The sequence below is a fragment of the Perca fluviatilis genome, chromosome 3 (genome assembly GCF_010015445.1).
Source record: "Perca fluviatilis chromosome 3, GENO_Pfluv_1.0, whole genome shotgun sequence".
Taxonomy (NCBI): domain Eukaryota; kingdom Metazoa; phylum Chordata; class Actinopteri; order Perciformes; family Percidae; genus Perca; species Perca fluviatilis.
Window position 1 is genome coordinate 31,494,780 of NC_053114.1, and position 25,233 is coordinate 31,520,012.

A 25,233-nucleotide genomic window follows, 5' to 3' on the forward strand; every position below is an offset into this window, starting at 1 on the left:
GAGTATTACCCCCATATTGAAATACACCCAAAACATGCTTTTAGGGATAATGTAGTCAAATATAGTGATTGTGATATCATAATGCAGCAACAAAGTAATCTGTATTTTCTGTCTTTAAAAAACTACTAATCGATTAAAGGTTAAGGCTGGTGATAGTCTGTATTTTTCAATCAATAAATCCCATTAAAGACCCAAACCACAGCCTGATAAATCTTCTTCCTCCAAAAACACATCAATGAGCAACATGATGATAGGAAGTGTAGCTAGTAGTACACAGGTCATACTGTACATACTACAGGTAGCTACAGTGCATGTAAATACGTAAGTCAAGGTGCATTAATTTAATACAAATTGTTTTAAGACTGACTTGAAAAATTTAAAATTGATTCTAACCCCCAAGGAAGGGGGTCTCGCCCAGGGTGTAATTCAATGTAGAACCGCCACTGTGTAAAAGTACTGACACTGCATTCTCACCGTGTCTGTGACTTTTGCTGTCCAGAGCAGGATGTATGAGCTCCATGGGCACACCCCCCAAGTATAATGGCGAATCAACTCTCAGCCTCACTGCTCCTCCCACTCCCCTTGTCTCTTCTGCCCAGTCATTGACTGCAGCAGAAATGAGCGAGCCACGTTTTGCCAAAGAAAGCTGTTTCCAGTCTCCATCACAGTAGCTAAGCCCCACCCACATGCTGAGTTCAGTCACGTGACCTTCAGAGGCAAGAATGAAGGACAGGAGACCGGCTTCCAGCTCCACCTAAAAATAAACACCAATAAACAAAAAACCTCAAGTTAAAGTCATGTATTTCTAAAGTTTTATTTGAATACTTCAACGATAGTCTTAAATGTGTCTGTGCTTCTTACCAGCATGTAGTCTTCCGTTTGTGTGTTGTATGTAAAGAGCAAAAGTGCATTGAGCTGGTCTGTTCTGAAATCCATAGAAATGTCAAAGTCCTGTCCTCCATTGAAAACATCTTTGCCCATCTCCAAGTAACCTGAAACAAGGAGGAAATAAAAGCCCAAAACATGCCACAACAACATTTTATTATGAGGGCTAAATATAGAAGGAAACTTATTTCGGTATATTGGGGACCTGCGAAGATGGTCTGTACCCTTTTTTCAAATATAAAGTTTCAGTCATTTAAAATGTTTTTTTTTTTTTTTAAATAAAAGACTGGATAAGCAGGCAGCAATAATGGAGGAAATGTACACTGATGAACCGGATCTTTAACACAGAAAGCAATTAACTTATCTTATTATTATTAACTTATCAGCAGCAAGCATCTTATTAAGATATACAGTGCTGCCAGTGTAGTAGGGACACTAGAAATCCACTTGAAGTTGTATCTGAACATAGCTTGTTCATGAAAATAGACACTCCAGAAAGCTTTTCTCTGCAATGCTATTCCTGTTGTATATTGTCATGTTTCTATATCGCAGTATGAAGTATTGTGCAACAATGTACACTATCATTTCACTCTCATTTCACTCTTAATGGGGATACATCTCTGTGGCATGTAGCTATTTTAGTGTGCATTGTGCTTGTGAAACAAGTAAATTAACAAAGAACAATCACAACCACTTGTTATCCACAAAAGATACTAACCATGACCGAGAAAATGGGCTCCATCCACAGTTTGAATAGGGCATCCCTCCCAGCTTTCATACACTGCCACCTTCTTTGTGGCTTTTGCCCAATCCAGAGATTTCCACTCCTCTGAGGGACCGTCAGTCACCTTAAAACTCACGTCTCTGAGGCAACCGGAGAAACCCTGTTGCACTAGTCGAGCATCACCTGATAAGAATAAATAAAAACTTGAAAAACTTTCACTCCTCCAACTTTCTCACTGCTTCCAAACTGCTATAATATTGTTAGAAATGATAAACAATGTAATATATTAATGATTAAAGAGAGTAGGTTACAACGGACATACCTAAATCCTCTCTTAGCAAAGTAAAGTCTTCAGGCAGCCCTCCAATAAACATCCCTGTGTTCTCACCAATAATGGTGCTGCCACTGAAAGCTGACGCATTTCCTGGTGGTGGGGTGGAGGTAGGATGGTGGTGTTACACATAAATGTGGTAGGGCAAAGCAAAAGTATGGAGTTAAGTGATAAGAGTAAATATAAAATCAGAGCATTCAGAGAACAAAAAGGGATGAGAATAAAGGGAAGGACAAGAGAGAGAGAGAGGGAGAGAAAAAGAGAGAGAGAGAGAGCAGAGGAGTGAGACTAAGTAAGGGAAGGGTTATGCTCATGCAGTTTCTGAAAAAAGAAAATGTTATTTGAAAACACATTTGAGAACAACTGAGGAACAGTGTCTTTCTGTGTATGTGAAGAAGTATTTTTGTCATCAGACACAGATTGGCTAGGATTAACCTGGCTAATACCACCAATGCAGAGATCGGTGATTTACATACATAAAAACACACATACGTGTACATACATAAATACATGTCAGTCTCACACGTTTCACATCCAAGCACAGGTGCATACCCTCACATGTATAGACAAGCAAAAATATACTCACACTCCTACACGCTTAGCAGATACACACAGTGGTCAGTATAAATATCAGAAGAGTTACCTCTGTATTGATTGTTTACAACGATTGTTCCCACGGCCCCTCGCCTTGTTGCTATGATGCTGTGCCATTGTCCATCATTGTAGCCGCGCCCTCCATCACCCTGTACACTCACAGCCACTGCTGAGCCCTACACACACAAACGCATGAACACACAAACTCACAATACAGGCAAGAATGTAAACACACATTCATTAATGGTGTTGTGAAGACATCCTCTGACCATAGGTCTCGCAACAATGTGTCTTACAGTATTCGCTAAAGTAAATTTATGACCTCTGGCTAAAAAAAACACTTTTCAAATATCAGTGCAATCAAACATGCCTACTTTGTAACATTTCAAATGATCGCTTCTTTATCCCTGTGTTGTGTGGACAAGGTTAGACATTAAGGATCGATGACACACATACACACACCACCCTCAAAAGGACATGAACATGCACATATAATCATCAAAGTGTTGTTACAGGGCTTTTTGCTACCTATTAAGTATGACATCATTGTTGTGATCAGCTTTTAGCAAGTGGGCAAAGAGTAATGTAGTAAAAAAAGAGTAACAGGTACATGCACACTCTCACAAACACACAACACACAGATGCACACTCAGTGATGAAGATTTAATGATGAGATCAATAAATGTATGAATGCCAGAGTATATCAGCCTTTGACATATTTACTACCATTGCTAGACAGCTCTACTTAACAAGACAACATGGGAGGAGTCTCTCTATGGCTTTCTGTCTTTCTGTCTCTCTCTCTCTTGTACGCATAAACACAAGCACACCCATTTGGATCCCTTGTTTGGGAGACACTGGCAGTTGAAGCAACTAACACCCAACTCTCCCAGAAACTACTACAGAGGTGCGTATGAGCAAGGCATTTAGAACATAAGTGCTGGGCAGAAACTGCCTGAGCATAGCCCCCTTCTCACGTACACATGCTCTTTCTTACACACTCTCACTCTCTCTCTCTCTCTCACACACACACACACACACACACACACACACACACACACACACACACACACACACACACACACACACACACACACACACACACACACAGTGGTGGTGTCATTCCTGTAGCTTGCACTTGAGTTGTACAACACTCGACTGAGGTGTACACCTCACACGTGTGTTCGCTGTTGTGTGTATGTGTGTTTGTGTGTGTTATTGTGCATGTGGATATATACTGTAAGAGACAGAATTAACAAAAATCTGTGTATTTAAGAGTGTCTGTGTGCGCACATTTGTGTGAATTAATGCAGTTGCTTATGGAAAACCTTCCCCATTGCCAATTTAGTCAACCCTGTCTAAATTCAAAAGACTTAGGGACTGTTCGTTATTTATTTAAGGGGCCACCGGAGGAGTTTTGGGACCTTTAGTCAAAATAGACATGACCCTCCCTTCACCAGCAATACATTTTGGATGACCCTCCAAAATGATTGAGAAAAAAGGAATGACCCTCCCCAACAATTTATTGATGCCTTCGGTACTGGTTTGCGCTTGGCAAAGATATACATTTGCCTATTGTTTTTTTTACAGCCATGGGATACGTGACTAAACCTCTGCATTCTCATCTTACGCATCCCACTCCTCTGTTATGGTGTGGTGGCCATTTCAGTAGATTTACTCACTAACATTGTTGTGGAAACACATGAAGCATGGGAACTAAATGCACACTTCCTGCATTACTGCATTACTTCAAATACTAAGTTACTCATCTAGTAAACTAGTATTCACATGAAATAAAACAATAAAACATTTAGACTATTCAACAAAGCACAGTGGGTAATAACTGGTTGCTATGGACTCGTCACTAGGCTTCCTCAGTCATAGTATATTTTAGCATAGGTAAAGCTGCCAGCTGAACATTATCCAAAACTCCATTTCTCAGACGAGCGTCAATTTGGGAGCTTGCATGCTACCACTCCTTCCTTCTCAAATGCCTTGAAAAGGCTGTCGTTTGCACAATTTCACAAATAATCACCGGGACAGCACCAAGCCCTCCCGGCTTGGTGCTGTCCGCGGTACGAGCTTCGACTTTTCAAAATAAAAGCCTGCATCTGGTCAGCTATGTTTTTATACGGTGTTTTTGATGTTTTTGAACTAAACAGTACGGCAATCATGCTAATGAATACATTTTTTCTCTCCGTTCTCAGGCTGTTGTCTTGCTTTCTGTCCCACATGTCAGTACTGAGCTGGGTAAAAAGGCCTTTGTTTATTCTGCTCCCTTTACATGGAATTTGCTGCAGAACAACTTAAAACTTAGTAAATTGATTCCTTTGAGTGTTTTTTAAGTTAAGAATGAGGTGTTTTGAGTTGAACTCCCTCACATGTCAATGTTTTTAATTGCGATTTCCTTGTAAGTGCATAATTGGCTTTCAAACTGTTTCTATTAATTTATTTGTCTTTATTTTTATGTTTTTTTTTTGTGTCTTTGTACGTATGTAATGATGTGATGTAATTCAGCTTCCTATCTTGGCCAGGTCTCCCTTGTAAAGGGGATTTTTAATCTCAATGGGCTTCTCCTGGTTAAATAAAGGATAAAAAAAAAAAAAAATTAAACAGGGAGGGACCCATCTGCTAGCGATAGGGGCTGAGACTGAGAGAGCTACATGGAGCTACATGGATAAATATGCATCAAACAAGCCACTTTGAAATGTTGCTGTTCCCATGAATGCAAAAGTTGGGTGACCCTCCCCCCTAGACTAAATTAAAATTGGATGACCCTCCCATCAACAAAGAATAAAAAGACATGACCCTCCCCTATTTTCCTCCAGTGGTCCATTCGATAAATACCGAATGGTCGCCTTACAGTAGCAAAAACTCCTCCAGAATCTTACAGGTGACTAGCAGTCATTTCAAGTTTACGTTTAAGGGACATCTGGATTCAATTGATGAAAGACAGTAACGCATGGTGCAATTTTTTGTTGGGCAAATAAGAGATGGAAGCGGACTACATTGAAGATTTGTTTGAGTGTGTGTTATTTTATAAGTGGGCATGGGGAAAATAGAATTCTAACTATCTAACTATAAAGGACTGAAATACTGTAGTGAGTGAGTAACTGAGTGTGAATGTCCAGCTGTCTGTCTTTCGAATATCTCAAGACCGAAACCGTTCATCCCATCTACTTAACACTCGGCGGCTGTACTCCTGGGTATCCAATGACGTTCTGTGTCGAATTTGGTGTTTGGATACACCGGACACGTTCAATATTAATAGACTGTGAATAAAACTAAGCGACCGCACAATATAGGTTGAAAAAACAACAACTGAGCGACCGCTGTGTGCAGCTGCGGGGGCGGTGCTTCACGGCTCTCAGTCAAGCATATCGTCCGCAGCCGGCTACTGGCAATTAAAGGCTAACTGTGAAGATATCAACAAGCAATATCGTTGACAGAAAAGATGTAGTTTAAAGAAAAACAAAAAATCTCTTTATTTTCATCATTTTCCACCTTTTCTTCTCTTCTCTCTCACACACATACACACATCCATGTATCAGTCCGTCTCTGTCCGTGTCTCAGTCCTCGGTCCGGTCCGGGTGGTTACTTAATTCATATTTTGGCAGAGTTTGGCTCTCATTAACGGGCCTGGGAGGTGCGACTGAAATGCGCATAACTGAGAAGACTTGGAGTAACTGCAAAGCTACATTCTTAATCATTCAACCAGGGGTTAAAGTGGGCCGGAAAGATCCGGAACTGTGCTCCAGCACCATCAACTGCGGCACCAACTGGCAGTTTTGTACATCAGTGTTTCATTCTGCAGATGACTGTGATTACTTAACGTCTGTAATACAAGCTGGATAGTTGAGTGTCTAAACTGCTAAAGTCAGTTAAACAGGGGAAGATAACATTGTTGGTAGGCACATATATTTTTCATCAGATAATGATAAGATACATCAGACAAAATCTTATGTGAAATCAGTTTGACAAAAATGACAAAATTATTGGTTTTGGCGAAACTAGATTAATTGAAGTGTTCAATATAATCTTATAGGACACTGACAAAGGAACACAACTAAATAAACACAATATATATAATATATAAACATAATTCGGAGAGAAAACATTTTGACTAAAAGTAATGACTTAAAAGTTAAATAAAATGAAATTACTTTTCATCCACTAAAACTTGACTCACCCCTTGGAATGGTTGTTGACTAAAACTAAACTAAAAATAAACTAAATCTATTAAGGATAAAAATGACTTAAATGTGACTAAAACTAACACAAATTTTCATCCAAGGACTAAGACTATACAGTATAACTGCCAAAATTAACACTGCACCGCTGAGTGGTATTTCACTATATTATAATGCTATTATAATGCTGGATAGTTTAAAGAATAATAATGCATCATATATTAGTTGTTGTATGTTGTGAGGAAAATCAGAATCCACAACGTAACCACTAACATTTCTCTGTCAGGAAAATGTAGTCGTACAATGTTCTACAAAGTAGAAGTACACAGTAAGTCAGTAGCATACAGTTAAGTTGCTTTGGGGACCTTCTGTAAGTTATTTTGGGGTACAATGATTCTGGAGAAATCTGCAAGCAGCCATACCAGAGGCCAAGCAATCGGTCAATTCTGAAAGGGCACGGTTTGAATGGGCACTGTACTAGTTGCTTTAATAATGGAACAATGGATGTGTAGCCGCCTAAAGGGTATCGTCAGCTTGTCTATCTTACTACAGTTAATGCACATTTAAGAGCACCATTAAATTGTTAGGCTCTGGTTCATTTTCAGAATTTTTAGTATACATGTTTCGCATCTGTTGTTGAGGATTACAAGGATTTCTTTCCCAAAGGCTAGAGGACTGTAAAAAAAACAGCTTTCTAGATTTCAAGAAGAGCCAAATGTGTCCGCTAAGAGAGAACTAAGATGCATGGCTGGTAGAATAAAATACAATATGTGTATTTGTCACTTGTCTGTGTGCAAGCAAATGTATTTAACAGACAGTGATAGCTGACTAGCAAGTCTGTGATGAGAGCTACATGTGCATTAGCATTACAGCCTGTGACTGGCACTGTAGTTACCAATAGCTACATACCTCTGTATAGTGAGACAACCAGTGGTCCAAAAAACAGTACTCACCTGCATCAACGGAGTGTGAACTGTTTGATTTTGAGTGTCTCTTGTGCTTCAATGTACTTTTGTGTGTTGTGTTTGTTGTGTGTATGTCAAAAGCTAATAATTAGAAGTAATGCCCAGCTATATGTATCTGGGGGAACACTAATAAGCCGTGACACCACTCCCACTGTTAATTACCCCAAACTAGTCTAAACAAAGGAATAAACCCAGTTGGAGAAGACACATACGCTCAATTGCACATCTAGCAGTACACTTAACCACAGACACACACATTAACACTGCAAGTCAACAAGGATCTATTCATACACTCCTCTGCACACACAGATACATCCTATGGTTACATTCTGATGATGGCATTTTGATAACGAGTATTGGATAGTGATGAAGAAGGAAAGTGTAAGTGTGTATGTGTGTTTGTTAGAGTGTGTAATTAGTTGGTGGCCTCATGGAAGTATGTGTAATCATCTCCCATCATCACTTTCATCATCTAAGTCGTTGACTCTTTAACCCCTCTACATGTGTCTGTATGGAAGGATAAAGGAAGCAGGGCTGTGAATGTGTGTGTGTGTGTGTGTGTGTGTGCGTGCAAGGGTGCAAAGCTTAATTAGCTTGCAATTGGTATTCACGCGTGGTGACTGCAGGGAATGAGTTAATTGCAGTCCAATTCAAACGTTGACACACTTTCAAAGTTTTTTCCCCTCTCCCTGTCTTCCTGACAGAAACCAATGAGGGGCTACAGATCACATTTATTAGATCAGAGCAAGTGAGAGAAAATGGGAGAGAGACAGAAAGAGAGAGGGGGGAGAAAAAAAGAGAAAGCGAGACAGAGGTGGATCAGAAGAAAAAAGAGAAAAAGACAGGTGAAGGTGAGCAAACAAATAAAGTGAGCAGAATGAAATAATAAAGAGACAAAAACAAATGAGGAAATGTAAATGAAAAAGATGCATAAACAAAATGGGTTGAATGGCCACTAAGGACATCAGTAAACCTTTTGAATGTCTTTCTTTCAAATATGGCACTGTAAAACAAAAGTACACTTGCATGCAAATTACAGGTGTGTTTGTTCATTGGTAGTAAAGCTGGATGGAGATGCTTTCAAATAAGTGGAAGCAGAAAATCTGCAAGTCCCTCAACAAAAGATATAAACAGCAACATTTAAATAAAATAATATAAAAATAAACCCCCCTCCTACATTGGAAGAGAAATGCTAACTTTGCTAACAATGATGTTGACATCATCCTGACACTTCTCTTTGTTGCACCTTTGTAAAACACACAGATCACAACTCTTGGGGTTGCATTACTAAGCAATGATTGATTTCTATTATTATCATAGTTATTTGCCCTCACACTTGACACTTTTATAAAAGTGTAACAAAATGTAACATACCTGTGGATCAAACAAAAAGTAGGGGCGTCCATTTTTTAGCTGAATAGCTAGGAACTCTTCCTGATTTCCTGGAGAGAAGGCACAGAGCAGCAGACCATCTGGGGACCGAGTCTTGAAACTCAACTTCACACCTGATACAAAGTAAGAGAAAGAGATTTCAAGGATTTCATTGTTCTCAGGAATTAATTTAACACAGGCCAAAACATACTTTCAATACATGTTAAAATGTATTATAATGTTGTGAAATAATGAATATACAATGTAATGAGACTTAAAACAGCACCTAAACCTTTTAAACTCTGCTGGACCCACTGGGGGGTTATTGGGTTATAACTCAATAAGGAACCTGTGGTGTCCCAGTGTAAAATCTGATATCAGAAATCAGACAGCACCCAACGTTCACCATCTAACCTGAAAATCTCTGTGTGAACAGGGTCTTTCATTTTCTGGTCATTTACAGTACGTGAGAAAACGAGTCGTAAAAAGTCGTGAAAACTCAGATTGGACAGATTGTCTAGCTAGCGGTCTCAATTTACCATGCAGAGATCTGAGGAGCAGTCAACCATAGTCCTCATCCACCGGATCTTAAAATTCCAACACAAAGGAAACGGAGTAATACATGCATCCGGCTGAATTTCCTGCGGCACCGGAGCAATCCCGGAAGTGGAACGTCAAGGATATAGACTAGTGTAGCAGAGATCAGTGAGGAGGGAGTCATATTTAAAAATGACCGCCTTGATGTGAGAATGGCTGTGATTGGTGGGGGTCTGATAGGAATGATAATTTAATCAGCGGCCGTATGACTTCCTTGTCCTGCATGAACTAACGTTAAGCTTAATCATATGTACGCTTCTTCCTTCTCTCTCCAGACTTTCTGAACTTGTTCAAATCCATAAGATTTTTATGGTAAACCCCAAAAATACCACTTGCACAACACCACCATACATGGGGAAGATCTTTTAGTCATAACCAAAACATAACCCCAAGTCAGAGCTTTCATATAAGGCCCAATTCTCTCTTCAAATTTTGAAGCCAGGTTTTTATTTTTTTATTTTCAGGCCTTTATTTGACAGGACAGCTTAGACTTGAAAGGGGAGAGAGAGGGGGAATGACATGCAGCAAAGGGTCACAGGACAAAGCCTCTGTACATGGGGTGCATGCTCTACCAAGTGAGCTACCCAGGCGCCCCTGCAATATATAAATTTAACATAACCCAGTTCTACATAACTTAGATAAAGCCCATTATGCTATTCCCAAGTACAACAAAGCTTATACAGTATACAATCCTGAACCATCAACTGGAATGACAACAGATTTGAGGTCTGAGAAAGCAACAATTATAAGGAATATAATAAGGAGCCTATAATTTAATCTTTGAGCAGGACAGTATCTGACTCCTGTATCGTTCCAACACAGCTGTCCTGCCTCGTTTGTTAATGCACACAGTGAATCAAAGTTTCAGCAATGTGCAAAACTTATGGGTTTCCCTCTAACACACACACACACACACACACACACACACACACACACACACACACACACACACACACACACACACAGAGAGAGAATTCATCCAGCGTGCTGTCTTGTCATGTTACTATGGATCAGAGATAGGATCTTAATCCACTACTAGATCCACATAGCGACACAGAGCATGCGATTTTACGTGTGTGTTTCCTCAGCTATGTCTGTCTCTGAAGGGAACAGAAGTGTGGGAAGATCTGAGGAGTTGAATGGAGGCATTCCAGGGTTCATCAGAAGCCAGTGTTTGCAAAATAATTAGTGTGTGAATTCACTTAACATGGAGAGAAGTCAAACGGTTATATGGCAAGCTCAAGATGAATACAGATTATTCATTTCAGAGCTCCCAGTTTTCACACTATTTATAATGAAAAATACATTTTATGTGTAGTCCATTTGTAACTGAATATCTCAGACTGCTTTACAAACAACAGTTTGTATGCTCATTTACAAATATTATGATGAAGTTAAAATCATCCCACTTCCCTTGGAGAAATAAATCCAGTCCAAATGCAGCTTGAGAATGATTATTTTTTACTTTTGCCGAACATCATATTATATTAAGATGTGGCTCACAAGGTTTCACAGGTTTGCCATTTCCATTTCAGCCTAGGTGATTTAGATTATAGAAGATAAACTGGTCATACTATACATGTGACAGAATGACAGGAGTGAATCGTTGTATTTTGCCTTGTAAAAATGAGTGAAAAGCCACTTGGATCTAGAAGGAATGTAAAAGTGTATTTAAATTTATAATGGTAACATGTCAGCAGTGCACATATGCATTGATTACCAATAGTGCATTTACCCCAGTTAATGATTTCTAAACAAGTCTACATGGAAATAAAAGTACAATAACTGGTAGTAGAATACAACTAAGACAAACAAAGATGTTCTTTACATTGAACTTGTAGTCTGTACATCAAGCAGGCATCTGTCATTTACATTCATGACCTTGTCACCACAGAGATGAGTGAAGTCCTGACAGATACCTGACATTACATTATCCCCCTTTAACCTTCTCTCTGTATCACACTCGCCTGATCTCTCATACCTTCCTTTCTTCCTTCCCTAGACTTTTAACCTTCCTCCTCTTTTTCTTGACCTTTTACATGCTCTCTTTCTCCACCTATTGCCTCATTTGAATGTTTTCTCTCCTTGCATCTTCAATTTTCTTTTTTCCTCTTTCAATCCCAACGCTGCCCCTTCCCATGTTTCCCACTTTCCTATTTTGCCATGACTACAGTGTAAACGATTATCCATTTTATTGTAAAACACACCGCAGAAACCATCAAACTGTGCTTTCTGTAGTGAAGTGGTCATAGGAGGTACATATTCCATCACACACATACACATTCAACCAGTCCCGTACACAGGGGACAGGCCCATAAAGGTTCTGACACAGTAGGCAGACGGCGAAGAACTAATGGCGATGAAGGCTGACTGTGGTGTCGCATTATGTCACCTCAAGTCGCCTGTGTCTTGGCCAAAAAGTTGCACTTGAACCTGAACACACCGCAAAATCTCAGTTGACGGCCAACTAGCACGTATGTGCTGTGCCTGAGTAAGGGTAGATGTTCTTGTCTCCTTGACCATACCATCTCGGAAAAACAGCTGATTGTTGTGCACCTCTCTCTTTCTCTCTCTCTCTCGACCCTTCATGGAGACAGAGCTGATCTCAACACCTCTAGGGGGCCCTGCAGAAAAAATTTGGGAACCACTGGTATTGGACATTATTTTATATGTTTATTTTGTAATGTGTAGGTATGTAGATATTTCAAAAGACATGTTTATGTTGAAATAAATATACCTACACAAGTTTGCCCTCCTATAGACATAATGTGCAAAAATAGATATTCGAATAGTTTGAATCTATGTGTTTTTTTAGAAGGAGCATTTAATGGAATTTTTGGCCAGTTTTGACAGCCCTATACTGTAGTGGATTGATCAGATGAGATGAACATGAAAAATGAGAAGAGCCTTATTGTAGAGATTTTGGAGAGCCACCATTGCTGCGTCTGGAACTTAGCGCTGCCCAAGACAATTGTGATTGGTTTTTTTTAACCCGTCCTACCAGCAGCTTGGTATGCAGCGTGAGAAGGTGGATAGTGTGTCGTGTCAGACAGAGTTTGCTTTGACAAGGGGAGTTTTAAGTAACTCACAAGCACACAAACATGACACAAGAAGACTTTACTCCACAGCACTGTGGAGATAGGTTTGGCAAAGCGAGACTATCAGCATCTTAACACATATACGATTTTGGAAGAAGGAGCATAACTATTATTCCTGTATCACCAGCACAGGAGTTCATATACAATTACAAACAGCTGTGTGCAATGGTCCTTACATGGTAAATGATGATGCATTCTGGTATATCTTCATATAAAGAAATGTTGTGCAATAGCCTGAACTTTGCTGCAATGCATTGTGCTTTCCCCCACTGTCTTAAGATGGACCCAGTACTCCAGAATGTGAGTTTCCTCATGTCATGATGTGTTTATAAGGAAAACACTTTGGATACATTGTTTAAGAGGTCCAATCCAAGCCCCACAGTTGCTCAACAGTAGCAATGGTGTTAGGGATTGTTGAAACAGTTCTTCTGACTGTATTTACAATAGCAGAAAGGTCAATCTCACTATTAATGTATCTGTATATGTATGTATATAGCATGTCCTTAATTGATCTTTGTTTTTTTTTTCACTGTTGGTGTTTGCATATTATGCACAGCATGTATGTGTGAGGCTGTGCAATAGGGAGGGACAGATTGTCAACACATGCTTGGCCACAGTGTTTGGTCCAAATGTACAGCAACTAAGTGACACTGCTCGTGCTCAGCATTACTTCCTTCAGATTTCCCCACAGGACTTGTGCTACTTCACACTGACAACCACTTTGGAGCCGTCATCAGACAAACCTGAGCACACATCCTGACAGGTGTCTCTGTTACACATAGAGGGTACATGCAAGCACGCACATGCACACACACACACACACACACACACACACACACACACACACACACACACACCAGTGCATCACACAGACACATAACACCAGCATGCACTTGTTCACCTGAGAGTGCACACCAGAGCCTTACAGAAACATACATGCTCAACAGATACATTCTTTTCCACAACACGTCAATTCTTATTATCAAACAGCTGAGAAATACTTGTATATATATAAACTTTGATTGTAAAAAGTAAAGACAACCTCATAATCACTTAAAGGGGTGATAGAATGATTATATAGGGTATTTCACACAGTTCCTTAAGGTCTCCTAATGGGGTATGTAACACTGATTGGGCTGAAAATTGCCCGGTTGCTATTTTATGGGCCCTTATGCATCCCTGTGTTTTGGCCCTATTTGGAACGAGAGCTTTTCTTCCAAATATGGTATGCTCATGAATATTTAGATGAGCTGCGCGCTGATTGGTTGAGGAACCACATACGCATACATTGGAGACGAGACAGCAGGTCTCATATTTCAGACACTGTAATGTTTCATTACTAAATTCACTTCTGAGACTTTTTTTATGTAAGAAATTAACTATATAAAGCTCAAATATGGGCCGTTTTACGAAAATGTATGGCTAATTACAAATTTGGTAAGACGTGTCGGACTTCAGGAGGTCCGCACAGTCTGACGAGACAGCGGCAGCTGGGTTACTGGACAACCGGGGCTCGGGGCTCCACAGAGCTGGCCGGCTGCCGGCATAACTATAGTATATTTACAGTTTGAATTTCGTCACGCCACTTATATAACAGCTACCCTAAGGTCTTCTCTAAGCTAATGCTTGTGTCCAATTTCAATTCAATACATTTTTGTAAATATGAGGGGTTTCGTTAGCTGCTAGCGTCCCTTCAATCCTATGGGTAAAGATCACGGCTAGCTGCAGACCCTGGAGCTCCGTCAGGGCCTCGGCATTTGGTAGTCCAGTGACCCAGAAATGCTGACTTTGCGCGAGTATGGAGCGCCGTGGGCTTCCGGTCGTGACGGAGATCCATCTAGCTTACAGCAAGCTGGGGTCTGTGAAGGAGGACACGGCGGGCGGCGAGGCAGCACCGGCTGCTGTTACGTTAGCCTGCTGAGCTCCTGCTGAACTGCGACACAGTCGGACAGAATTTGCAATTAGTCATCAATTTTCATAAAAAAGGCCCATATTTGACCTCTACATAGTTGATTTTTTGCATAAAAAAGTCTCAGAAGTGAATTTAGTAATTAAATAGCGAACGAACAATGTATAACATTTCTGAGATCTGCATGACCTAGATTCAGAAGACTAAGCTGACCTCAGGTTAGTGGAGTAGCCTATGTAAATGTTGGGGCGTGACAAAGAGCCAAATAAGGAGGAGTGGTTCGTTGAAATTTGCCCATTTTCAAAGGCAGTTTCAAATTGTGAGATTTGCGGAGGAAAGAGGTGTCAATGGGATTTTGAGCTTCTATGTATGTCCTATTTACCCTCCAAACTGTCGTTTTTCAACTATGACAAGGCAAAATCGGTTTTGCATTCTATCACCCCTTTAATTATATTTAAATTTGATGTACTATATGATGAACTTCTTTCAAAATGTCACTTAATTGTCTCCCCCAAAGTAATTATTTTAACAAGCGGCCTAAAATATTCCGAAATACAATTTGCTTTTACCAAATTTCATGGCAATCTGGCCATTGAAGATACCCTGCTCTGGGGCAAAGTGTAGAGATTGACTGACTAACCAACTACCTGACTAAACAATATCACCATCCTTAGGCCTCACAACTAGTCATGCAGAAACATTGCATGTATAATCCATAATAAACATTTGACATTTTGTGAATTTTAGAAAATGGCATGCAATGGCTAACTGGCCTAGGCTGTGTGTGATCTACAGCATGCTATACAGAAAATCAAGTCAGCTCAGCTTCTCCTCCGGTCAGAACATGAAGAGAACGAAAAAGGAATGTTTTTAGAGACCTTTGTTAATAAACATGACCATTCTTGTTTCACCGTGCTGTTGTGTCAAAATCTGAACATTTCTTTCATGAGTGATATATTACCTAATGTACTGTAAAGAACATTTTATGACCTACAAGTACATAAAACCAATTATACTCACACCATCACCTCTAGAGTTGTTAAGTAAGAGGATGCTTTTGTTTAAATTGAGTCTTTTGTAAATTAAAGATTATTAAGGATTTTAAATGGAGTTTATTGTTAATAATGATTGTACTATCCCCCTCTTTCTGTGCCTAAGCAAACAAAGAATAGTTTAATTAACAAACATTAACAAATTGCAATATTCAGCCATTTAAAGTTTTAAGTATAGTCTTATTTATTAGGTACGATTGTTTCATGTCTTCTGGTATTGTTTCTCTTCTCTCTGTCTCAGTAAACAGTGGAGGTTGTGTGCAATCATCTACACAACATAACCCGAATAACTCCAGTCATGTTAGCTCTGTGCTGGCATTAATCAGAGCTTGGTGTATTAATGAGAGCGCGGCAGCTAGCTAATTACACCCATAGATTCTGCAGCAGCCCATTAAATATACAAATGACAGAATTAAAGAGCCCAGCCTCTTCTGATTAATCTTTAAATGGGGAAAAACTAATGATGTCTGTGCAAACTTTCCCTTCACACATTTCTCCCCCTCTCCTCTCAACGTCAATGCCTGGCAATCAATCATATTAATTAAGGAAAAATAATTTGTATCATTTAACATTTCCCTCTTTCCTGCTCCGTCGTTGCAGTGGTGCTGCAGCAATGTACTGTATTAGACGTGTCTGGAAATTATCCAAGTCTATTTGTTCCTGCATTCATTTTTTCTTCCTTTTTTTCTAAACTATGTTTGTGATGTTTCATCTCTCTTCATTTACTGTGGGTTGTAGACATACATCTGGATTAGTGAAAATATGAGCAGGCCATCATGCTCTTTCCAATCAGCCCATTTCCGGCTCAAATACTGAAGAATTACAAATGAGGAGAGAGAATTTCATAATCTGTTTAGAACCAGTATCCTTCATTTAAAGATGAACAAGGAGAGCAGGAAGTCACATTGTAGTGCTTAAGAAAGAGAAGCATTATAGATAAGATCAATGGACTAACTTGCATTTATGGAAACAAGCACTTACAGGGTATTCATATCACAGCATGATTGCATATGGTTAGAATCCCGTTTTATCTAAAGTAAGATTCAGTGTGGTAAATACTGACCTCAAGTACCTGAAATTCATTCAGCATTAAAAAGCATCGTTAATCACAAGTGAGCAGACTTATCATTATGGAAACATCCACTTCTATCACAATAACTGCACATGGAAAACAACCTATTTGGCCAAATTAATTTGACTAAAGTGGCCATAAAATGACAGGTGAAAGGGCAAATATCATATGATTTTACATGGTAAACTATCTTGATTTTAATTCAGAGTTAACATAGATGTGCCCTTAATTGACATGTTTAGGAAATGAGAAAGCCTGCAATAGGAACCTGAATGAACAATTTATGGAAACAACAAACTAATATTCCCAGAATGGTGCATAATATTGGTGGAGAAAAATGATGATCTGCTGTTCCCTAGAAAGCCCATCAGGATCTTCTGAATCATTAATACTGCTGTTAAAAAAACAACCTCTTATGTAAAGTTTCATATTCCAATATAAAAGTTACCTCAAAACCTAGAACCTAATTTACAAGCAATGCATAATCTAAGTTTTGTGATGTTTTCTGAATGAAATAAAAGACTATAAAGATTCAACTCATATACACATTTTACAGTTTTCATTGTCGAAATGACTAGGTTTCCATAAGTCATCAACGATTGACGATCTCTCCTCTGTGATCAATTGACTCTCAAGGGGGCATTACACTGCATTACATTCATAATCCAATTTGGCTTTGATTTGTTCGCTGTTCCATGCGCTTCGATGGAAATAATTGTCTGTAGATGATGCTATTAGTATTGATGGTTGTAAAAGGGCGATGGTTTGAGGACTGCCGACACATTCAAGGTCCAGAATAGATCCGGTCTGAAAGTGATTGTCTGATCCATTACCCTTTATAAAGGAGGAGAGTGGAGGAGATGAGAGGCACCCCTCAATAGCAAAAATCATCTATATCTATTTGCTGACAGTTTTTTTTTTTTTACCTTTGAGCTGAAGGAGCATGGATAAGAAAAAAAATCAAAAATCATCAATTGTTGATTTGGGATAAAAACAGTGTTCAGAGCAAGCAATGAACAAGAACTGGGAACCATGAGCAAAGATAAAGAATAAAAGGTGAGACAGCTGTTGCCAGATCTGCATTAAGACAACAGTATCTTACCATTCAGCTCCAAAAGAAGTAAGTTTGCACAAGACAAAGCGGAGGTCAGAGATGTAATATCGTTATAATAAAAATCGATTATAAGTCATAATCCAAAGAAAACTTAGTATGCATGCTCAATTTAAGCCACACCCCTTTTCACATTTATACAGTAAAATACTTTCTAATAATTAGGTTTCTGTTGAAATTAAATTGAAATACATATGTGTATGCTCTATGTAGAATGGTGATAACCTCAATATAAAACAAATCTATTAACAAAATTGACTAGTGTTTGCAATGCAAATTTATTGTTATGTTAAATGACACTGAATTACAAAAAAGTGTGGTGTAAAAGCATGCTGTTATCACCTCTACGGAAAGTAACAAAATCAAATCAACAAGGTAATTAAAAATCATTTTAGGTAATTATTGCGATTTTAATTTTTTTGTATATTTTAGGGTGGCTTACCTCTCCACATCTCCTCTCCTTTTATTCTTTCTCAATTTCTATGCGACCTTCAAAGGGCCTTTACAAAAACAGTATTTTTTTATTAACCACTCAGATGCAGTAAAAACGCAATCTGTGTGTGTGTGTGCATGAAAACTGCTGTTAATCTCAAAGGCCACTAAAAGGTCACACTCGGATCCTGTGGCTCTCTTCAGTGTGTGGACATTGACATGCTTTTTGGGCTGTAAGCTCCTATTATTTCAGATGTACATTAAAATGAACAGTACACGGATCCCCATTTTGTGGGTGGCTAACATATTTGGCTATTTTAAATTGAACACGATGTGAGCAACACCAAAAGCTTTGTTGATTACAGATGAAACCTTGTATCTGCACAATGTCAGGTATTTGTCACCAGTTTTAGAAAACTGGTTTGCAGACAGATATAAATTAATTGTTGACATTTTATCATACTGTTTTAACACGGCTTGGAAACGTTTTATCTGTGACCCACATTTAAACACTATGTCCACACTGAAAGACATAACTGGTCATAGAAGGTTTGTGCAGGGCAGTGAATAAATCTCAAGTGGCATCGAAGAGCTTCGCCCGCTCAAATCCCACTGATTAGTATCAGCAGTCATTAATTATGAGCGTCAGAGTGGGTGATGTTCTCAGATGAAGCAGAACATGTTTGGCTGTGCAGCTCAACCCTCTAATGATGCTGGTAAACAGAAAGATAATTGTCCTTTAAGATGACTGGGGAAGTCATTCTTAAAAGGAATGTCACTAGAAGACTGAGAGACTGCAATGCGAACTGAACACTGAACGACACAAAAATATACTAAGAAACACAGGCATGTATCTATGTGTATATAAATTAAGTAAAATTAAGTACAGTATATAGCAATTCATGCAGACATGCCGTTCATTTTTCTGATACAAATGCAGATATCTGTTTGTACCTAGATATACTTTCTTACCTGTGAAATCAGTGTTGATAGGAAGGGTGTCACTGGGAAACCGGTAGTAACTGTTTCCTGGAAATCTGGTTCCTCTGACGACAGGACCTTGTGGGTCAGAAAGAGAGACGTCTGTCCTCTCCACCTAAAAAAAGAAAAGTAATATAATTTATAATAAGATTAATAAAAATAATAAAAATATAACAATATTAACAGTACCTAATGTCAACTAGTTTATCAAAACTGCAGCCATGAATTGCGATTAGTATGTAATCACATGCTAAAATTTTATGAAAATCATACACTTTGTCGTTACTTTGTTCAACTTCAGCTGAATACATTCAGAACCACAATAAATATTATATTCTCCAAGTCCAGGTAAAATTAAGACACATAACTAAGTGTACAGCCAGGCTAGCAGCATTAAGAGGCTGTGCTTTGAGCTAAATGCTAGACATGCCCTAAATGACAATGTTAACATGCTGATGCTAAGCAGGTATAATGTTTACACCGTGTTCACCATCTTTAACATTTGCTAATTAGCAATAAACACAAAGTCCAGCTTGGGCTGATTTTATTAGTTTTGCTGGTATTTAGTCATAAACCAAAGTACTGGACTGATGGGGGCTTAAATGTGTTGCAATCCATCCAATAGTTCATCACTCAAAACTAAAAATGCCAACCTCATGTTGGCACCAAAAGAAAAGTCAGATGATCACTAAAGTCAGTCTTCTGGGCACCAATGTGACAATCCATCGGATAGTTGTTGAGATATTTCAGTCTGGCCAAAAGTGGTGGACTGGCTTGCATGATTTCATAATCCCCCCATTTTCGTTTCAAAAAAGTCACATACACTACTGGTCAAAAGTTTTAGAACACCCTGATTTTTCCAGGTTTTTTTGAAATTCATGCAGTTCTATGTCTTATTGTACTCTGAAATGAAAGAATAGAACAAATAAAAAATTGAAGTTAAAAAATAAATCATGGAATCAATTTATAAACCAAAATGTATTCTAAATTTTTGACTCATCAAAGTAGCCCCCTTTGGCAGATATAACAGCTGAACACACTTGTGGCATTCTTTCTACAATGGAAATCAAATATTCTTCAGAAAGTTCTTCCCAACTCTGGTGCAGAAGTTCCCATAAATGTGTGGCACTTGTAGGTTGCTTTGCTTTCACTTTTCTGTCCAGTTCATCCCAAACCAGCTCAATGGGGTTTAAGTTTGGTGACTGTGCTGGCCACTCCATGTTTTTAAGCTTACCATCTTGTTCTTTTTTGCTAAGGTAGTTCTGGCATAGCTTGGACTTATGTTTTGGGTCATTATCTTGCTGTAGGATGAACCCCTGACCAACTAGGCGCATATCAGAGGGTACTGCATGGCGCTGCAAAATGCTGTGGTAGCTGTTTTGGTTCAGGGTGCCTTTCACTCTGTACAAATCACCGACCCTGGATCCAGCAAAACAGCCCCAGACCATCACGCTTCCTCCTCCATGTTTGACAGTTGATGTCACACACTGAGGAACCATCCTTTCGCCTACTTGATGGCGTACAAAAATCCTGCGTGATGAAACGAAGATTTCAAATTTTGATTCATCAGTCCATAACACCTTCTTCCAGTCTTCAGTAGTCCATTGGCAGTGTTTCTTGGCCCAGGCAAGCCTCTTTTTCTTATTCTGATGTCTTAGCAATGGCTTTCTTGCTGCAACTCGACCTATCAAACCTGCAGTTCGAAGTCTTCTCTTTACAGTTGAACTGAGACTTGCTTATTACGACCACTATTAAGCTGTGCTTGAAGCTGTTGTCCTGTGAGCCGCCTATCATGCAAGCTGTTGACTCTCAGAAACTTGTCTTCTGATTCTGTTGTGGCTTTGGGTCTGCCAGAGCTCTTCCTGTCAGAGTTTCGCCCAGTTTCTAAGTGCCTTCTGATGGTGAAGAATACTGTACTCACTGACACCTTGACTTTCTTCGCAAATTCTCTGTAGGAAAGACCAACATTCTTAAGTGTTATGATGGTCTGACTCTCTTCCATTGTTAATTGCCTTTTTTCCGCCATTTTTATGGCAGCACACTACTTTCTGCAGTACAATACTGTTCATATAATGCTCACGAGGGTACGGCACCACAGTGTGTTCCAACAATACGTTTATACAAACAGAGGGGTGTGTAAGTAATCCAGACAAGTTGGAACACCTGTGGGAATTGGTAGCACCAACTTTCAAAGCTTGATCAACCTCAATAGCTGCAGAACAGCTTTACGTGGTTTACCCATTTCTTGTTCCCTAAAAAAGACCTTTTTGTAAAATACTGAAATGTACATTATTTTTGGGTAACCTTACTTTTTTTTAACCTCAGGCAGTTCACCACTTACCTTTGTACCATTTCAAGCTATTCATTGGACTTGAACTGCTAAAATGTCAATAAAAAACTAGAAAAATTGGGGTGTTCTAAAACTTTTGACCAGTAGTGTATATCTGAGTAGAAAGTTGAAAAATGTTGCGTTTACTTAATATAATCAAGGATTTTTGCCCGCAACAATCTACACAAAAACTCTGTTTTTCTGGAAGGACTGGTTATATGACTTTTTTCGAGTTGAATGGTGGTCGTCTTGCTTCCCCCTAGCGCCTATGAGTGGAAAACCACCCTTGCAACTTTAGGCCGGCGAGTCGCCATCCTCATCGTCAGGAAGTATCGTGTGATATCAGGTCTCGCGATTAGGGTTGGGTACCGAACTCGGTACTAGTGATGTGACAACCGGCTCTTTTACGCGAGTCGGTTCAACCGGACGGTTGTTGGTTGGCGAACCGAGTCTATAGATTCGGTCAACGGTTCACGTGCCTGCGGCTGAGGCATCCGGCTACTCCCGGTCTCAGCAGTAGCCGGGTGCCCGCCCGGTCTGCTCGTGACAGCCTGTAACATTCACTTCTCTAACATTTAACTTAACATAACTAAGATAACATGTGTATTTGTATGTGATGCACTTCCCAATCAATAATGTGTGAATTTCCGAACACAATCACCTAAGATGCATCAGAAACAAGGCTTGGTTAATAACTCAAACTTGCCGAGAACCGTTAGACAAACCGTTTGCTTATATAGCCTACTCGAGCGGTTGTTAACGGTTACATTCGGTCTCGACTCGGTTCCGGCAGTAGCGGGTGCCCGCCGTCTGCTTCGTGACAGCCTGTAACATTCACTTCTCTAACATTTAACTTAACATAACTAAGATAACATGTGTATTTGTATGTGATGCACTTCCCAATCAATAATGTGTGAATTTCCGAACACAGTCACCTAAGATGCATCAGAAACAAGGCTTGGTTAATAACTCAAACTTGCCGAGAACCGTTAGACAAACCGTTTGCTTATATACTCGAGCAGTTGTTACGGTTACATTCGGTCTCGACTCGGCAGTGCAGACTCGGCAGTAGCCGGGTGCCACGGTCTCTACTCTCTTAACAACTCTTTCGGTCCAATGAATCGTGCTGCTCGAGGTAGCCCATTTCCTGATTGATTCTACCACCACTCCAGTGGAGGCGCTAATGAGGTAAAAAAACAGGAGTGAGTCGGTTCATTGACGTATGGCACTCGATTCTCCCGGCTCAGTGACACGAATCGGGTTAATAACCGGCTCTTCGGTCAGTTCGTCATCACTACTCGGTACATTTACCTGTACCGACCGAATCACGTCGGTACTACCGAGTATTGGTTCACGTAAAATCAAATGGTGCCAAATTTCGGTACCTGAGAGTAAGCGCAAGCTTATCTGTCCTCTCTGCATGTTGACAGAGAGAGGTCCGACACACATACCCACGTGCAGAGGTGCGGACGGAGCAACGTCGGCTCTGCAGTTTTGTTGAAGTCACAGAGAGTCATGGCAATGCCGATAAAGTGGTTTCAAGTGTGGTTACAGTTTTTCAAAACTTCCCGCAGACACCTTTCACTGTAATATGATATTAATAGCGAGCCAAATGCGGTCGCGGTGCTGTTGACATTACACTTACTATGACACAAGCAGGCACAACGGTGGTTTCTCTGCCCTGGGGACTGACTGACAGGCTGAGGTTGTAAGGTAGGCAACTTATTTCTACAGCACCTTTCAGCAACAAGGCAATTCAAAGTGCTTTACATGAATCATTAAAGAGCAATTAAAAACTGCCATGATTAAAATAAAACAAGCTAAAATATGATAATATACAAATACAACAATAAAAGTCAGAGTGAGTAAGAAATTTATAATTATCCAATTTAATAGGTTGTAGGGATGGGTTTGGGAGAAGAGAGGGAGGGGTTTTATTTTAGTTTTTGTTTAAATAACAATGTTCTAAGTAAATAGGTTTGGAATTATATAAAAATATTTGTATATAACAATATTTCTTTGTAATTACAGAGGGAAAGTACTGAAAAAAGTACCGTTGGGTACCGGAACCGAATTCCAGGTACCTGTATCGGTAGTGGTATTGGTTCAGATGCGAAAGGTACCTAAACCCTACTCGCGATGTAACAAATTGCTTCACAGCACTGCACACATACGCCCATACTCTTACAGACCTGATATAGTGGGTGTGGTCCATTGAGTTGGGCTGGGGGGTCCCAGTCTATCTGAATGGTGGTTTCATTTACTGGATGTAATTGAGGTGGAGACAGTCCTGTTGGAGCTGAGGACAGAAAGGTAGAAGAAAAATGAGAGAAATGAGAGACTGAAAGCCAACTCAATGCAAATACAAATTTTCCTAAGATTTTAGATTGTTATAATATGTGGATTTGTGAGCTGCCTTATTACTTTTACAAAAGTGCTTTGTTAAGCTTGTCTTAAATGTGAGCACATAAAAACACTTTAGCAATGCACCATACCTAACATACTCAAAGACATTCTCATGTTGTGGTTGTAATCATAAATAAAATGATTTTTTGATCTTTTTTTTCTTTTTCAGTAGAAACATTTATTTAGCTCATTTATCTCATACCTATTGTATGTCCAGACTGCACAAAAGTCCAATTTTCATTTAACAGAGGGTCAATTTAATTTCCTTCCTTCACTTTAGATGTTAAATTAAATGTCCCTTTGAAACATACTGGCTGCACCTTGAGCCGTAGCTTCAACATGTATCATAAATAAATCAACTAGAGACTGACTGATATGGTGAGCGGAGATATATAGGAATGAAGAGAGAAACATAGCAAGTGATGGACTGGTGTAGAGATGGGAAAGATGGGTGTGCATTAACGTCATTCCATCGTATTTCTGTGTATGTGTGCGTGTGTGTTTCAGTAATGGTCTAAATGGTCTGTGGTAGGAGTAAATTAGCTCTCAGTGACACACATGCGGACCATCTTTAGTATGAGTTCTAATAGAGCTCTTAAAAGGGAAGTGGACAGCTTGTCTTAGGCGGCTCATCTTGGCACATCAAACCATAAATTACTGCCAATCGATAGCTTACCAGTCTATTGAAATTGAGCTATGGTGACATTTAGAACATTGACTATGACACACACACACACACACACACACACACACACACACACACACACACACACACACACACACACACACACACACACACACACACACACACAAACATCCCTTGTTTTAAACAGTAGTTTACTTCTTTGATGTATGAATTGTAGAAAACAAATTATTCTTTTTGGTTTAATCACAGTCTGAGAAAGAGAGAGAGAGCGTGTGTGTGTGTGTGTGTGTGTGTGTGTGTATTAGGGGCAGGTGGTTAGAAAGTGGGCAGGTAGATGACAATGCACAAATGTTGCTGCTTCAAGATTAAAGAAGATAAAGTGGTATGGCACTGAATCTGTCTGTAGCAGACCTTTATCAACTAAGTGTTGTAGTATCTGTACATGAGGCAACACAAGCCTTTCACTGCATCAGGGGGCAGACCAGGTTTTTCTGGGCTTCTGAGTGAAACCCAGTGGCAAAATGGTCCACGCTCTGTTGG

General features: G+C 39.5%; 1 protein-coding gene across 4 annotated transcripts in view; it reads right to left on the reverse strand.

Moving 5' to 3' along the window:
* The window catches only part of ush2a (Usher syndrome 2A (autosomal recessive, mild)), a 233,519-nt gene that overhangs the window by 133,083 nt on the left and 75,203 nt on the right, over positions 1-25,233 (reverse strand). For all 4 annotated transcript variants that reach the window (XM_039794826.1, XM_039794827.1, XM_039794825.1 and 1 more), the window contains exons 28-35: positions 23,834-23,940; positions 19,304-19,427; positions 9,064-9,194; positions 2,584-2,710; positions 1,932-2,033; positions 1,604-1,792; positions 862-992; positions 475-754 (exon numbers count right to left, since the gene is read on the reverse strand). In XM_039794826.1, coding sequence (XP_039650760.1) covers positions 475-754; positions 862-992; positions 1,604-1,792; positions 1,932-2,033; positions 2,584-2,710; positions 9,064-9,194; positions 19,304-19,427; positions 23,834-23,940 — 1,191 coding nt within the window. The remainder of the gene's footprint in view (positions 1-474; positions 755-861; positions 993-1,603; positions 1,793-1,931; positions 2,034-2,583; positions 2,711-9,063; positions 9,195-19,303; positions 19,428-23,833; positions 23,941-25,233) is intronic.